Here is a 17,426-nt window from a genome sequence, read left to right on the forward strand (position 1 = left end):
GTGAAAGAGAGAGAAAGAGAAAGAGAGAGAAAGAGAGAGAGAGAGAGAGAGAGAGAGAGAGAGAGAGAGAAAACAGTGCAACCAGCTCCATGTCAAAATTCAAGTGAACACAGTGGGCAATATTGGGGCCAGCAAATGTTATCTAAAGGCCTATATGGTTGGGATTAGTTTCTCAGGGGGGCATCTGAAAAAATCTGAGAAAAATATTTCACAATTCTACTCAGTGTTAAAACTATTACGTCTGGACTGCAATAAAAAAAAAACAGGAGGACCAGTGAGTTTTTTTGGCTTTCTCGGTCACATGACATCGCGTTCAGTAGCTCCTCCATTTCCACTCGCTCTTGTGTTTACAGGGATCTCCGTGGAAAGGCGCGTCCAAAGTGTAATTACAGTGCGTGGCAGTGGACACGCTATTTTATTAAACATGAGGTGAATAAACTCAGAGATGTGGATTCTGATGGTAATAAAATTACCGGAGGACCACAAAATTCACCAAAAACAGGTAATTCAGCCTGTACCTGGTCATACCGGACTGGAATAAAATCACAAAGGAACCCCTATAAAAGAAAAAAATTGCCCCCTGAGAAACTAATTCCGCCCGGAAAGGGCAAAAGTTGTCTTCATTAATCATACGATAAGCTGATAACATAATTATCTCCACAGGCCTACATTTCTCTATACAATCTTCACTTACACATGATCACTTCAAATGAGTAGTATGTGGATTACATCCTGGTTAGATTTTAACCACATAAATTTACACTCTGCAGTTAAATGCATCTCTGTCTACCCAGACTAAAATCGTATGGCTGCGTGGGACGGAATATTTAAATCATTACGCTGCAACCAGGTGTTTATTTGTTCTAATACTTTTTGTTAATGCCTCAAAATTCACAATTCGACATGCCACTTTGCATTTCTTCAAACTTAGAAGAAGGCAAAAGGTTCAGCAGCCCATGCTGATGAGAAAACTACAGTTTAGACTGATTAACTCTGGAATGACGTACTGCATAAGGGGCAGTTTCTGGTGTAGAGGGAAGAGTTTTGATTGACGAATGTGTCTTAGAGAGATGAACAAGTTTACAGTACACTGCTATAACACACCGTTCAAATGATCCACAGAACACCTCATGAATTGGTTTGAGCAATCAATGTTTGTATCCGTTTTAATTATGTCTTTTGTCCTTTACTGGTATTTTTATGGATTATGGATTTTTTTTTATTGGCAGATATAATACTGATAGTTAAGACGCATATTAGAAGTGTGAACACAACCTGCAACATTTATACAAACATCACTTAATCACTAACATCACAAATTAACAATTACTAACTGTAACTGAACTAAAGATAGAAAACACAGAGCACCTCACAATACAATATTGTCACAATATGTGATCCTGTAATACAATATATCACAGGACAATCCTCTGTGATACTTCATGACATCTGTTTTACTGAAGAGGATAAAATATACCTAAATAATAGGGCTGCAACTAATAACTAAGTTAGTATTCGACTAATCTACTGACTATTTGTTCAATTAGTCATGATTATTTATTGTCATGTCCTTCATTTGTACTTCCTACTGGTGAGGAAAGGTAAACATTTAGGCCCCAAGACCAATTTTGCAGTTCATTTCGATGGTTTGACGCACCTATATTAAACAAAAAATTACAAAGTATATTCTAGGAAACATTTATACGGGCTGGATGTTATTGTCAGGAGATTATAAGATACTTGTGTTTTGTATTTTATTTTACTTTTTTTCGAAGGAGTTACCTCCCTGAAATGAATGATTGTCTATGATTTTTTTTTTTATGTAGTTTTATGTAGTACTGTAACATAACTTAATTTTACTGGAGTGGACAGAGTACAGTATCTTCCTAACACTTACACAGCTAATGTTAGTTTAACTAATGTCAGTAATGTTAATGAAGGAGTGAAGCAGCTCTCTCAGTAATTTAACTCATGACAGGTAATACAGAAGTCACAGTTTAACCTGTACAAAACTAGTAAAGACCGACTGTAGAGTTAAATGTGTTTAATGGACACAGAGCTGCTAGAACACTGTATACATCTCTCTGTCTCATGTTTCTGAATAGTTGACACTGTTGATTATGCTGACTTATTGTTGCATCATTACTAAATAAGTAAATACCAGGAATGATATGCTTCACAGAATTTGACAACCAACATTCTTCACAACAGCTTTTCCCTATTGATTTGATTAGCGCCACCCCATGGAGTAATGAAGTAGTAACTTTAAAAAGTCAAATTGGAGGGTGAGTTTTAAGGAGATACACTACACGACTTTACACGCCCAATCTTAACTCCAATTTAAGAGTCTGTGCTAGTGTGCTCTAGTCTGCAGTCAGAGTGAAATTAGTGTATCGTATGATGAGCTGAGAGCTAATTTCTAGCCTCTAAATTCAGTCACAGATTATTAAACATTAACATTTTTCCGACACGATTTTGAGCGGAATCTGGCTTTATCTGAACCAGCCCTGACACTATAAAACGCTATAAACATAGGCATTAAATTGTGCTGGATGCATATTACTCAACCGATAATTTTTTTTTTTTTTTTTTGTTCGCTTCTGTATAAATGATACCACAAACAACGACTGCAGCGAGCTTGTGCATTTCCACGTTGGCATCTCAATCACCTAGGTAACGCTAGTCACATGTACGGTGGCATGTGGCATGTAGTGCATCATGCCCAGTCCTGCAGTGTGTGCTTTTATTGGTTCGGATTCTATAGAGGAAAAAAAGACAAAAAACTTTCAAATCTTTAAAACGTATGTAGTGTATCCAAGGCTTTAGGGAATTTGAAGCACCTATGTGCTTTTATAAAAATAAAGATAATTGACGTCATGAATTTATATAAAATCAATACCTGCATATATATATATATATATATATATATATATATATATATATATATATATATATATATATATATATAGGGATATTAATTATTTGTCCCATTCCTAAACTGAACCAGCGGAGGTTAAAGTAACAAATAGTGGTTTGATTGTAATAAAATTAAACTCTTTAAAATTTGATCATTTAGAACAATAAGGTTGGGCTCTGAGTGGTCCAGCAGTCTACAGCGCTGCCACCATGATCAGGAGATTGCAGGTTTGAATCCTGTTTATGTTCATTTGCTACAGGAGGCCCGAGAGAGCACAATTGGCCTTGCTCTCTCTGGGTGGGTAGGGGCGCTTTCTTCCTACATCACTTCAAAGGGTGATGTCGAACAGCACAAGGCGTCTGTGAGCTGATGTATCAGAACCGAGTCGCTGTGATTTTCTCTAAGTGCGCTGTGATGCTACTTGGCAATGCCGCATCAGCAGAGGTTCAAAAAGAGGTGGTGGCTGACTTCAAATGTATCGGAGGAGGCATGTGCTGGTCTTCACCTTCCTGGTGTTGGGGCATCACTAGTGATAGGGGGAGTCCTAATGGGTTGGGTAATTGGCCTTATAATAAAAATTTGAAATAATTTTGTGAAAGAAAAAAAAAAAAAAAAAACTGGCTTCAAAAAACCTAAATGACAGTACAGTACAGACAGTTAAGACAAGTTACTAAAAAGATGCTACTGTATGTAAACACACCTTGAGGCCGTATTGACTGGGTGACGACGACTGGCATCCTAGCTGGAGTAGCCTGTACCCCTGCCCTCTTAATAGCCTTCAAGAAGAAGAAAAAGACAAGACAGTGAAGATGCTGCACCATACAACACACAATCAGTCTGTAATCTGTGTGGATGGAGTATAAAGGTAAAGTTTACATACAGTCTGGCCTTGCGTGACGACGGGGCACACGGGGGGTACTGGGGTGACGATAGAGCGAGGAGGAGGAGGTGGGGCTTTAATGGTGCCCACAGTGACTGGAGTGGAGGGCGTGGGCTGAGACAGCTGGGTCAGAGACTGCTGTGAGTTCAGCAGGGTCATCCTCAGAGCAGGAAGGCTTTTCTGCCCACACAAACAAATGTGCAATGTGAGACTGAGCAATAAGACTGTACTGACTGCTATTAAGTCTGATATTCCAGTAACCACAACAAGTTCATAAATCTTAGACATACTATTAAAACTACAGCTGATCAGTAAATCATTGGATGAACAGTGGTTTATTAATAACTACATTTAATCATTTTAAAATAACAGTGAATAAAAGATAAAAAAAATAAAACAAGTAAAAAGAATTAAAAAATAAAATGATAATAATAAAAGATCGAAAGATAAGATTACCGGTACTACAACAACAAAAAACAGTTGAAATTAAGCTAAAACTAACTTTTACATAGTACAAAAAAATTAAAGAAACTAATTAAAATAAGTTAAAAAGCAATAACACAAAACTAATAAAAAAATAAAACAATGAAAAAAATAAAAAGGAAATAAAGAACTAAGAGAAGAACTAAATAAGAATAAATAAGAAATAAAAGTTAAGAATAATTAATAATAAATAAGATTAAGTTAAACAGGTACAGGCTCTCTGGAGGTGTTTAATGTATATTAAAAGTTTAAAATGATTTAGTGACACCAGTGAGCCGAGTTTTAGCGCTTCCTGTAGAGAATTCCAGCTCGCTACTGCTCTGTAGCTAAAAGCAGATTTTTCCAGGCCACTAAAATCTCTTGGAACCTGGCAGCTGATCCAATAACTAGAGCGAGTCTGATAATTACTGTTATTTACATTCATCAATGAATGATGCATTCTGGCAAATGTCCAGAGAGTGTCTTATAAATAAAAATCAACCAATGTGTTTAAAGGAAGCTATTAGCTGCATACTGCTGATATGATAACTGGATGGTTATTAAGAATCAATCAATTAATTAGGACAATTATTTACAACTTGTTGTATTCTTTCTGTTTATTACCTGGTCATTTGTATACACTATGGATGCATGATCTTGTTTTTAACAACACTTTTGCTTTAAGTTCAAACTTCTGTTTTATCTTTATTATAGTGTCACACAAGGGATTCTAATATAGCAATGTCACAACTAGATGATACCCTTAATGATTAATAGTGCTACTTTCAGTAATAACCTTTTTTTTTATTACAAGTCATCAACACGGTTCTTATATTATCTTATATAGGCCTGTCACAATAAAACATTTGTTGACATATTGTCAAACAATATTTCTGTCATTTTAAGACAATTCTATGTCACTGATTAAATTATAATTTAATAGCCGAATAATTCAAATACATTCATTTAATGAACAATGAAGTTATAATCACTAAGAATATTTAGACATTTGACATTTTTAAATAGCCTAAATAAATAACACGAACAAAATAATAACATCCTGTTTAAACAAAGGCAGCATAGCTGATAAATTCAAAGGCTGAAAGGGTGTTTTTTTTGCTAGGAAATTTGTAATAAGCATGATTCTTTAAGGAACATTATCTCAATACTTTTTGCTGACCTTAATATCATCCAATGTGTTCTCTTACACATTTGATTACACGTAAATGAACTTCATCAGTATTTTAGCCAGCTGCACAATGACTAATCAATAACTGCACTTTTAAACACAAAAGATGCACTGTCCCAGGTGAAAATATATATATATATAATCTTATAAACTATTATTAATTCAAAGTTCACCTTCTTTACATAGCATTACTATGCCTTCATATTATTATTATTATTATTATTATTATTATTATTATTATTATGTCAGTGCCATAAAATGGAAATACCATCATTTATCAATTATTTCTGGGAAAATATACTGTGCAAACTACTAACAGGCCTAGCCTAATGCAATACACTGCATTATAAAGTAATTATCACAACATGCCTAATGAGGTAAAATGTTTCATATGGACAAGTAATATTTTTCACTGGACAAGTAATATATTGGTTCTAGCAGCTGTTAAGATCAACCTATTCTTTAAAAGAGGCTTGAATATGTCCTCTGAGCACAGTTAAGAGATGCGTGCCTCTGTGGAGGCAGAGAAACACAGGTAAACATTACCTTCAGGAAAGGAATGAGGTAGGGCTGAGGAGACGACTTCAACTCTGTCTGCAGGCGATTTGTAAATTCCTCTGGCTCGATTTTGGCATCCTGTTAAGAATTAAACAAATAACTTTATTAGAAAGATTTTGAAGGAAAGTATATTACAGATGTTGTGTAGAAGAAGCTTCACTTAAAAATAAATGGGTTGCTGACATCTACTGTTCAGGATTGGGATAACATCCTAAAAACGTTTTGGCAACAGAGACATCTGTATTTGAAAAAATGTAAATATTAATCAAAATGCTATATATGATAGACAGAAATAACAGGCTCAACATGAAAAATTATGTCCTGTCTGACCCTTTCTGACCACACTAAGGTCAGGAAGCTCTCACCAGCAGGTCCTGTACAAGTGCCTTCACGTTTCGAGACGTTTCTGGAGATGGGGAATTATGGGATGCCAGTTTGATCAGCGTCGCCAGGAAGTTCTTGCACTTCTTCACATTCTCTTGCATTTCCTAAAATGAGGAAAAATTGATTTATATACACTGGGAACAGACCAAAATAAACATACAGTACATCAACATGTGATCTGCTGACTAAAGAGCAGGTAACAGCAACAAACAGGTCACACTGTGTAATATGAGGATTAATGACTACAAAAGATCCATGTGTTAAATAGAGAACCCTGAATTTAAACATGGAAAAACTAAAGCTAACAGTTAGAAAGTATAGAATAGCTGGTTACCGGAGAGAGGCCAGTGGTTCCTGCTGCTGGAGCAGGGGATGACGGAACCACAGGTTTAATGAGAGGCTGAGGAGGGGTCTGCACACGAGCTCCAGCTGTAATGACCGTGGGGCCGGCAGGTTTCTGAGCAGAACTGACCGTCACCACTGGACTCTTCTAAAAGAAAAAACACACCATCAGTTTAACTACCAACCCCAGAGTGCTCATCGTATTTTAAAGCACTGTATAAATAATTTTAACGTCAAAGCGTACTAAGTGTTTATATTTAAATAATACCCATAACACATTTATATGTATAAAAATACATAGAAATAAATATGTGTGTTGCATATCATCTGTTATAATACAACTAGGAAAAGCAAAATTATAAAAAGTTTACATAATTTATATTGAAAGTTTCTGTGCTTTGTTGTTATGTCTGCCAGGATGTTAAAAATGTTTAGTATATAATAGATTTTTAGTTTTGTAATTGCTTTTTCAAAAAAAAACAAAAAAACATTTAGCTATATAATTTGTGCAATGGTGGACAAAAGTGTCAAAAATGAATAAAAACCTGTAAAAAAAAATAAAAATAAAAATAAAAAAAAAAGGTGTTTGTTCTTCAGCCTTTAGCTAAATGTTTCATTTTGTTCTATTTTGGCAAACAAAATAATTTTGGTACATCCCTAATAACATTATAACAATATAAAAACAAAATACTAAATAAATGTATACACTGTTTCAATGTAATTATAATGGGTCCCTAATAAACACATTATAAATAGATAGGTGCAATTGATATCCAAAATTAATATTGCTTATCTTATTGCTTATCTTATTGACTTAAACAGCATGCTGCCGTCTTAGATTTTAAGATTTTTAAATGACCAATAGCAGGGTCATACAAAATCCCACACACTGCCATCAGCTGGATGGGCGCGAGCTAGCACAAGCTTTTCTGAGATGTTTACAAACCACTGCATCTGCAGCTAGCACAATGACACTGACAAGCTAACCCCATTCAGAGAAGAACTCTAGCTGCAGATTCCCTTTACCAGCTAACAGACACTGGCATGAACACAGCTCACAGCTCATGCTCAGTGCAAAGTACCAGTAAAAGAGCAAAACCAGAGCAATGCTCAGCCATGGATGGCTAAAACAGAACACCTTCTTGGATTGTATCAATACTCAAAACTTTATGAAGAGTTTGTTTGCAATAATAGATAAAGGTAGGTCTGTCATGATAATCTTTTTCTAATCTATTTTGTCGCAGAAATGATAATGTGATAATCGACGGTCATGCTCATATACTTTACAATAAGTCCAAAATGTATTTGTCATTGTCACGACAGGCCTAGATAAAGGTACTGAGGAACATACCTGTATAGCAGGACTGGTGGGCCCTGCTGCCTGTACCACCTTCGCCTGGGCTGGAGGAATGGGGCGGATGGCAGGAGAGGTCACAGGTGACTGCATAAATCAGAGAATACATTAAATCACAACTGAGAGCTCTTATTGGCTAAACTATAATATAGCAAAAGTAAAGTCTTCAACAAAAATTGAAATGGACTAGTCTAGTTGAAGATTTAACTGCACATGGAAAAGCAAACTCACACAATTACGACATCTGATTGGGCCAAAAAAAGGTTCTAATACATATCTAACTCTAGCTATAAGGTGAACACTGAATACAGAATTATGTACACAGAAAAGCTTCTGCACATTATTTTTTCTATCAAAATGCACACTTTTTCTGTAAAACTAACTGCAACTTCTCAGAGAAAAGTGTACATGTGATCACTAAAAAGCAAAGCAATAAGGCCTGGAGTCAAAACAAACGCAACAGAATATGCTAGTTATGTTTCCCAACCCAAGCCATGGAAGATGTTGTACCTGGACCACAGGAGTAGTGACCCTAAAAGTGGCTGCTGTGGTTGGTGTCGCTGGCCTGGGAGAGAGCGCAGGTTTATTCTGATTCTGAGCTTTGGCCTGAGCCAAAACCTGCTGAGGAACCAGCACCAGCTGGCCAGCTTCAGTCCGAACCAGAACCATCCCTAAAGAATAAGCAGAAAAACATCAACAAAATTTACACAGCAGTACCTACAAGTGGGAGTTGATGATTTACTTTGTCTTATATTATTTTGTCTACCACATAAATGATTATGCTTCAGTCAAGTAAGTAGATAAAAGTGATATAATGTAATGTTTTTAAATATATATTTTAATATAAATTGACTGAATACACATTACTATTATTTTGATTCTATCCATGTCATATGATAGAGTTATCTTTATTTAACACTGCTATATAAAGACAGTTCATGCCTGGCACTTACTAAACTTTTATATCTATGTAAATGAGCCAACAGATATCTCTGATGTTTAGTTTGGTATGGAATCGTTACATCAAGTCAAGATTTTAAAAGTCTTCTTTAAAGCTTTTAAAAGGTTTTTCCTAGTCACACATCCCTTTTATAAACGTGATTATTTATTGGCATCGCTCAAAGAACCATCAGAAGCACGTTTCTGTTCAAAAGCATTGTATCAAAGTTGGAAATTCCAGTACTGTGATAATTTTTGGTTCCCATTATCCATTCTCAAGTTCACTAGCCAACATTCTTAAATCAAGGGTGCTCATACTTATCTTCTAAGAAAGAGAGTATCTGCATAGTGTGTAACTTCAACAGAACAGCAACTCAAAATGTTTCAAGACTTAAAGGACAACTTTTCAACAAGCAGAGTCAGGTGTGCTTTGGATCACTTTAAGAGAGGACCTGCACTCTCAACTTTGCCTCCTGTGACCTTTTTTTTTTATATATCAGAGTGTTGAGAGTGCACACTCAACACACTTACCCTGTGGAATGGTGAATCCTGGAGGCAACTGGATAGTGGTCTGCTGTTGGGGTCTGACAGTGAGCTGGGGCGCCACGGCCCTTGGAGCCACAGGGACCCCGGGCCTCTGAGGCACTGCTGCAGTGGCCACCATTGGAGCAGCAGTGGCAGGCCTTATCATGCCTGTGGGCTGACCCACAAGGCCGCCTTCCGGCTTCACCAGAACTGAGGGAGTGCTTGCCACTGGAAGCTGGGGGCCCACACCCACACCCACTGTGCCAGCCTGCATGCTGACAGCAGGTGCTGGTGGAGAGGGATTCAGACCTACAGGGCTACCGGCCAGCTGACTGGGGACAACAGTTCTAATCTGGGATTGTGGGCTGGCCTTCACTAAAGTTGCATTCGCGTTTGAAAACACCACAGCTGGAGCTGGAGCTGAGACAGCAGCAGCAGCACCAATTCCAACCCCCTGTACAGGCAATGCACCCTGAACTGCAACTTTAGGGTCACTTCCATTGGGCACAACAAGTGGAGGTCTATGCAGTACTACAGCAGGGGCTGCCTGGCTAACTGACTGGTCTGTAGGTTGTGACAACACATGATCAGGCTGAACAGAAACCAAAGGACCGTTTGTGCCATTTGGTGCAGACATGTTGCCGTTCTCGCTGCCCAAACCAGAGCCAGGAACAGCAACAACACCAGCAACACCAGTACTCAGAACTCCTCCAGCTCCTCCAGCAGTGGGAGCAGCAGAAACAGCAGCAGCAGGGGAGTTAACAGTCACTGTCCCACTGCTTCCACTCTCACTAGGCAGGACTCTGGAGGGAACAGCAGTCCGTATGGTAGACGCTGAGATGTGATTTGTGTGAGGGAGAGTATTATCTGTAGGTGAAGATGATGATGTTGTTGATGATGATGCTGATGGTACTACAACTGCTGCGTCACTTGAACAGTTCGCTGAAGTTAGAAGTCCCGCTGCAGGCTTTGCCTTCCCGTGGGACTGCAAGCGACCCGCGGCCGGAGAAGCGCCCACCAGCACGGTGCTCTGCGCCGGGTTAACGGAGGCCGGGATCCCCTCGGAGCCGTTTTCCCGAGCCCCGCCGACCTCCAGCTTCGGCTCGGCTCTCTGGAGTCCCAAGCGCCGCCGGTCCGCCGTAGCGGGCTGCGACTGTCCCAAGTTGAGATTTTGTGCTTGCGGCGGCCCGGAGCGTCTCCCGTCGCCCTGCGGAGCTGCGGACCCGTCCGGTGCACCGAGCTGCGATTCTAAGGAGCCTACGAGGTCGCTGACGGCTTTCTCATCTACGTCTGAGTAAAGCATGTCTTCCAGCGGATCGGGGACGCCCGCCATCTTCGGATATTCGGACGCATTGTGGGAAAACGAGGTGACGTCATGTTTCATCTTCGCCCGCGCGTTGTATTTTTTTTAGGTTATATTTAATAAAAATAGAAAAAAAAAAATAATTACGTGATTATTTACTATTTTTTTTTGTAAAAGAGAAAAAAACAAACAAACAAAAAATAAACTGGGTTTAGTCACGAGGCTACGACCATATCCAACAACAACATTTATACATTTTTAAATATAATTAACAATTTCAAGATTAATCTTTTTATTTTTACAACATTTAAACGTTTTCACAAAAAATTATAATCTCTTTTTCCAGGATTTAAGGAAAATAAAAAATACACTGGGTTCAGTCACGAGGCTACGACCCTATCCAACAACTACATTTATTTTAAATAATTTCAAGATTATTATTTTTATTTTTACAGCATTTAAACGTTTTCACAAAAATATAGTCTCTTTTTCAAAGATAAAAAAAATAAATACACCGGGTTCAGTCACAAGGCTACGACCCTATTCAAAAACTACATTTATTTAAAATAATTTAAATATTAATATTTTTATTTTTTAAATTCAAATTTTAAACGTTATTACAAAAAAAAATACAGTCTCTTTATCGAGGATTTTTATGTTCATATAAAAAATACATCGGGTTCAGTAACGAGGCTACAACCCAACCCAACAACATTTATTTTAAATAATTTTAATATTAATCTTTCTATTTTTTACAAAATGTAAACGTTTTCACACAACAAAAATGTTTTGTCTTTTTATTTTGGAAACTATCTTTATATGTAAAAAAAAAAAAAAAAAAAAAAAAGTATGCGCAGTTCCGCGCAGCCTCACCAGCAGGAAGTTGCGCGCGTGAACTTACCGACGGGCCTCAGACGTACAAATCACGTGGTACAAAACAGACCAATTGGGTTGAGATTCGTGTTGTTGCTGTTGTTAGCTGGTTGTAATGGGAACGAAACCGAGCCGTTATTTCATCGCCTCTCGTGGTCAATAGCGAAGGGTGAGTGATGCTAAATGGCAGTAGCGTTATAAACACTATTAACAACAATTACATGCAGTTATTTTGTGTTTAAACTTAATCCTGGTGTTGGTATTAGAACGCTTTTGCGGGATAGTAAGTTTACAGACAGCAGGACAGGCAGACAGGCTGCTCTACAGCAGCTTCTTCTCAGCTATTTAGCTGATAGTTAACCTGACCTAGCTAACCTAACTTCCATTGGTTCCCAAAGGTTTTGGAAATTGGTAGTTAAGTTCCTTAAATATTCTGCTTTTAATGGCCTACTATTGGCCTTTTCACTGACGTTGAAGTATTATTAGCTGGACCTTTCTTAATCTTGTTGCTCATTATTATTTTACCAAACAAAGACCATTCAGGATATTTTCCTTTTCCTTCCCAAAATATTCTTCCAGATATTCCAGTATTTTTTAAAGGACATTGAGACTGAATATGGTAATGGAACATTCCCTAATAACCATGACCATAACCCCATGGAAGCCACATGCTACACTAACTACAGTAGCCTGCTCGCTTCTAGCCTTGTGTTTTTATAGTTATTTAACTAGCTAACAATACATTACATACCCCAGAATAATGTTTTGATTGACTGTTGTAAGGTTTGCAGGTTATAGTGTATAGATACTGTGTAGATGGTGATTGGACTGAGTTAGCTAGGTTACACCTGTTGAAGGGGGCGTGGTGGGTTGTGAGGGCGTTGGCCGGTAGAATATTTGCATAAACACATTGCGTGTTAAAATTGTTGTATTTTCCAGCGGTAACACAAAGTGCAACATGATGTGATTGAATTATACAGTTTGTCAGCTATTAATTAACAAGTCTGTAGCTAGTTGTTAGCTAGATGTTAACTCACTTAACTATAGACTGTGACACTGGTGTTCCAGCAGCTTCCCGTCAATGGCAGGCCTGTGTCCTGGGGGTGTTTGGGTTGTGCTATTGTATACAGTGCAGAGTAAAATGAAATAAATTACAATAAAACTATTAAGGCTTTTAGAATATCAGTAAGCTTTGCCTGAACAGTTTTATTATTTTTATTTTCCTTGAACATGTCCACAGAAAGTCTGTAAAATACAGCTCTGAAAAAAAACCATTTCAGTTTCTGTTTAAGTTTCTCTGATTTTGCTATTTATAGGTATATGTTTGAGTAAAATAAACATTGTTGTTTTATTCTATAAACTACGGATAACATTTCTCCCAAATTCCAAATAAAAATATTGTCATTTAGAGCATCTATTTGTAGAAAATGAGAAATGTCTAAAATTACCAAAAAAAAAAAGATGCAGAGCGTTCAAACCTCAAATAATGCAAAGAAAAGGTTTAAGGGTTCAGAAATATTTGGTGGAATAACCCTGTTATAACCCATAAATAAGACAGTTTGTCTGATGTTATGCATGGTTTGTCAAGTTACCTTGACTCACACTCAGGTTAAACTTTAATACTTTAGTTTTTTTATTAATTGGAGTTGTTTTGTGTTTAACTTGACAATATACTCAGTCTCTATGCCTCTCTCTCTCTTGTTTTTATACCTAAAAGGCACATCAACAGCATGGCAACAGCTCAGTCAACCTTAATGTTTGCTGTGTGCATCCTGATGATAACAGAACTGATACTGGCCAGAAAGGACTATTATGATATTCTGGGGGTTCCAAAAGATGCCAGTGAGCGTCAGATTAAGAAGGCTTTTCACAAGCTGGCCATGAAATATCATCCTGACAAGAACAAGAGTCCCGACGCCGAGGCGAAGTTCCGGGAGGCAGCAGAAGGTAAAAGACCATCACACATCTAAGCATGTTATAGTATAGTATATAAAACACATATTGTGTGCAGTGATGGAGGGTAGGGATCTTCCGATCTAATCAGGTTCCTGCTTTTTAAACCTGATCTAAGTCTGATGCTTGGTGCCATTAACATACATGAACTTCTAAACTGCTGCTTCTAATATTAATTCTCCATTATACCTTGCAGTGCAGCAGTTATATTGTGTTCATTTCAACATCACAACATAACTGCTAAATCACTGAAAGTGGAATAGATAGTTATTATGCAGACATTATGCAGCAAAAAAAAACAGCCCACAGAAAACCAGTTAAAATATTTGCTAGTTGATCTTTTAGAAAATAAAATGTTGTTTGTGTATTTATGTACTCACCAGTTCAGTTGTACTTGTGCAACAGGAAAAATATTATTTCATTATATCCATAAGGGGAGATAGACTCCCAGCACATCTTTATAGCTATCAGTGTACCACTATCCACACACACACACACACACACACACACTGAGTGTTTTGACTGCAATTTTTAAAGGAACTGGGAGGTGATTGGTCAGTTTGGCCAGTCAGATTGGGTTATGTTATTTAATATGGTAAAAAAAAATGAAGCTTAATCAGGACATCCCTAAAGGAATGAGGTAAAGTTACTGAGAGCTCCTTTAGAAAAATGTGTAATGCATGTCAAGACTATATATGAAAGAGTTTAGTGGCTTTTTATTGCTCTGTGGGAAGTGCTCTTATCCCCCCTTTTTTTTACTAAAATATTTTTATTTAATTGAGCGCAACTGACTCTGTATTGCCTTTATATCAACAGTTACATTAGTGCATTACAGCCCATTTTTACATGTCTGTTAAAACTCTAAAAAACTAATGCATTGCTCCTTTTGCCTTTTTCAGCTTATGAAACACTCTCGGATGAAAAAAGGAGGCAGGATTACGACAAGTTAGGACACGGTGCTTTCTCCAGTGAAGGAATGAGAGGGGGAGGCCAGTACTTCCATCAGACCTTCGATTTTAACTTTGACGAGATGTTCAGAGACTTTGACATCTACAGCCAGAACAGGCACGCCCGACCAAAGCGTCACTTTGAGGACCATTTCAGGGCCCACCAGCAGGCTCACAGCCGCCACAAGAAGCACTTCCAGGGGGGTTTTGGTGCAGGTGTCTTTGAGGACCTGTCTGATGACATTGAGAGAATGTTTACATTTGATAGACACAGCAAGCGGACTGACAGCAGGTTTCACGGCACGGCGAAACAGCACTGCAGGACTGTGACTCAGAGAAGGGGGAATATGGTGACCACCTACACAGACTGTACCTCCTCCTGAGCTACTAAGTGGACCATAGCTACCAGCAACCATTGTGTAGCTGGGCTCTGTTCAGCTACTATTAAGCTATATATTTTTGGTTGTTTATTTCATTAATTTATTAACCCGTTGCTGTGTTGGGCGAGGTTTGATTTTGTTTAAGAATAACTAGGTTTTACGTTTTATTTGGTCGCAACTGACATTACTTTAAAAAGAATATGCCACTGTTAGGAACAGAGTTAGGAGTTGTTTGCATTCCATCATTTCCCCTGTATACCTCTAAATCTGTACATCACTCTATAGCCGCCATTATGCTAATATTTATATCTGCTTACCTAATATTAGCTAATATTAGGTACTGCTAAATTTATTGGTGTTTACAAGTTGTCCTATGAACATTTTTGTTCTCTGAATGTTATGGTTTACAAGGTTAAAATATATAGAAATCTACACACTGGCTACATGAGTATACTAACACTCCTGCACATTGAAGCTATGTGTGAAAGTCTGCAAATTAACTTAACACTATTGTATAATAACACCAGTCACTCATAGTTGGTCAGTTTTACTATGTTTGTTGTGCAGTAGTGTTATCTTACTTAAAGCAATTTTGATGTTTTAACACTAACATCACAAAATTCAGGGGAATCAAGAAACATTCTGAGAAAAAGTATGGATACAATTTGTAGCATTGTTTATCACAAGGCATGGCAGCAGTGATTTTAAAATATATTGTTTGTGTTTCCCAATGCAAGTAGAGAAAACCTATTTGGATCCAAAGTTCTTAAAAGACAATTTCATCATAGTTCGTCCACTTTTTGACTTAGGTTTTTTTTCTAGGTTTGGTTTTAAAGAAATAGCTCACTCAAAGTCACAGTTAAACTCTTTGGTCCTTACTCAGAATGTCGCAAGACGGTGAAGTCACAACTTGACCTGTCACTCTAAATAGCTCATGTCTACACCAAAAATGTCTTAAGTGAGCCTGACAGGCTCAGAGAACCCAAATAGATCCAAAAAGAGTAATGTATAATTTATAGAATATTAGCTTCAAGATGGATGTGTTCGAGACAGAACATATAAAGCCCCCATAAAAATACATACTGATAAATGCTTAAAAACACAAAATAAATTATGATTGGCAGTTACTTTAGAGTTTTAGTACTTACTGTTTCATGGATTTTAGCAGTGCCTTTTTCAAAGTTCTGAAGGGAATTCAGATTAATTGTAAACAGATGTTCAAGGTTTGAGAAGAATAATAAGTTTAGGATTGAAGTTCACGTCTTTGGTTGCCTCATTAGGGGGGATGGTCTTCTCATAATAAGCAGGTGATCTATTACCTGTTACAGGAGCTACTGCTTCGAGTTTCTGTCAGAATCATTTTGAACTAAAGTTTAGGGGGTTTCGCTGTGTAGTTTTTGCTTGTTAAAAGCAATATAGGAAAAGGAAAATGTGAAGGCATATGCTTAAAATGCTCATCTTTTACAACAAGGTTCTATAAAAAGCTTACCGTAGTTCTTCCGAAGCTTTGGCTGCACTTGAATTCAGTCTGTGAGAAACACTTCTAAAACAAAGCAAATCTGTTGTGTCGCTTTATGCATTTGCCTGAGACTGTCTTTCACTTGTAGATTAGTCTCCAAACCACCTTATATGCATGGATCACTTCAGTACCAATTACTGATATAAATGTGTCGGGTCCAGCTCTGTTCTTACCTGTTACCTCATTTTTCATTTGGGATAACTTTGTTTTTGTGCAATATTATAAGCTAGCTCTCTTGTTAATACCACTGTTGCTAGCTGGTCTTGTTCAGTTGGAGTATCAGCTGACACATCAAGCACTTTTATTACTTAATCCTATGGATGAAATGTAAATAAGTATGTTCAAACCCAGATGTATAATGTATAGAACTTGGGTGAAATAAATGGTAAGAAATGCAGTAGTTGTGGTGACTGTTTTTCCTCCCTTTCAATACCTGTGTTATACTCATTGCCAAGAAAAATGAGCACATTCAGCATCTATAGACATTGAACTGTTCAAACATGTGCCTGAGAGTTATGTGATCTAAAATAAAATGCCTAAGCTTGAATGTCATGAGCCCACAGCTCCCATACCAGTGAGTACCTAATTTAGGATGCTATCACAAAACAGTATTATGTGTATTATCTTAATAAAATGGTATATTGCCATAGATTTAGCAAATGAGGGATTGTTGAAACAAAAACACTATCTGGTTCCAGGGCACCTAAAAATAGTAGGCAGCAAGTGAACATAAAAACGAAGTAACTGTAACAAAAACCAAAACATCAGGCCAACAAAAGAATGGCTAGCCTAAATACGTACACTTGTGTGTCAATATTAAGTGTGTCAGTATTCTCAGACTTCCCAAGTCTGATGTCTGTATTGTGAATATAAATGACCACATAGAAAAAGACTTACTATG

The 17,426-nt window shown here is 37.4% G+C and overlaps 2 protein-coding genes across 3 annotated transcripts in view; one reads left to right on the plus strand and one right to left on the minus strand.

Annotated features, from left to right (window-relative positions):
* si:dkey-219c3.2 (transcription initiation factor TFIID subunit 4) overlaps positions 1-10,899 on the minus strand; it is a 55,244-nt gene extending 44,345 nt beyond the window's left edge. The window contains exons 1-8 of one of the 2 annotated variants that reach the window (XM_049483953.1): positions 9,557-10,899; positions 8,597-8,757; positions 8,084-8,173; positions 6,725-6,877; positions 6,372-6,494; positions 5,995-6,084; positions 3,798-3,977; positions 3,618-3,693 (exon numbers count right to left, since the gene is read on the minus strand). In XM_049483953.1, coding sequence (XP_049339910.1) covers positions 3,618-3,693; positions 3,798-3,977; positions 5,995-6,084; positions 6,372-6,494; positions 6,725-6,877; positions 8,084-8,173; positions 8,597-8,757; positions 9,557-10,883 — 2,200 coding nt within the window. In that variant the 5' untranslated portion in view covers positions 10,884-10,899. Of the gene's footprint in view, positions 1-3,617; positions 3,694-3,797; positions 3,978-5,994; positions 6,085-6,371; positions 6,495-6,724; positions 6,881-8,083; positions 8,174-8,596; positions 8,758-9,556 lie in introns of both variants that reach the window. The other variant, XM_007252856.4, reaches the window with a different exon arrangement.
* Positions 10,900-11,769: 870 nt separating this feature from the next.
* On the plus strand, positions 11,770-16,922 carry dnajb9a (DnaJ heat shock protein family (Hsp40) member B9a). The gene is made up of 3 exons (XM_007252847.4): positions 11,770-11,895; positions 13,444-13,673; positions 14,579-16,922. The coding sequence occupies exons 2-3, from the start codon at positions 13,457-13,459 to the stop codon at positions 15,007-15,009; spliced, it is 648 nt and encodes a 215-aa protein (XP_007252909.3). The 5' UTR covers positions 11,770-11,895; positions 13,444-13,456; the 3' UTR covers positions 15,010-16,922.
* Positions 16,923-17,426: the final 504 nt, after the last annotated feature.

Source organism: Astyanax mexicanus, chromosome 10, assembly GCF_023375975.1.
Source record: "Astyanax mexicanus isolate ESR-SI-001 chromosome 10, AstMex3_surface, whole genome shotgun sequence".
Lineage (NCBI taxonomy): Eukaryota > Metazoa > Chordata > Actinopteri > Characiformes > Acestrorhamphidae > Astyanax > Astyanax mexicanus.

Coding starts and splice junctions, on each gene's coding strand:
- dnajb9a (XM_007252847.4), top strand. CDS start 13,457: ATGGCAACAGCTCAGTCAACCTTAATGTTTGCTGTGTGCATCCTGATG. Junction 13,674..14,578: donor GTTCCGGGAGGCAGCAGAAG/GTAAAAGACCAT, acceptor TGCCTTTTTCAG/CTTATGAAACACTCTCGGAT.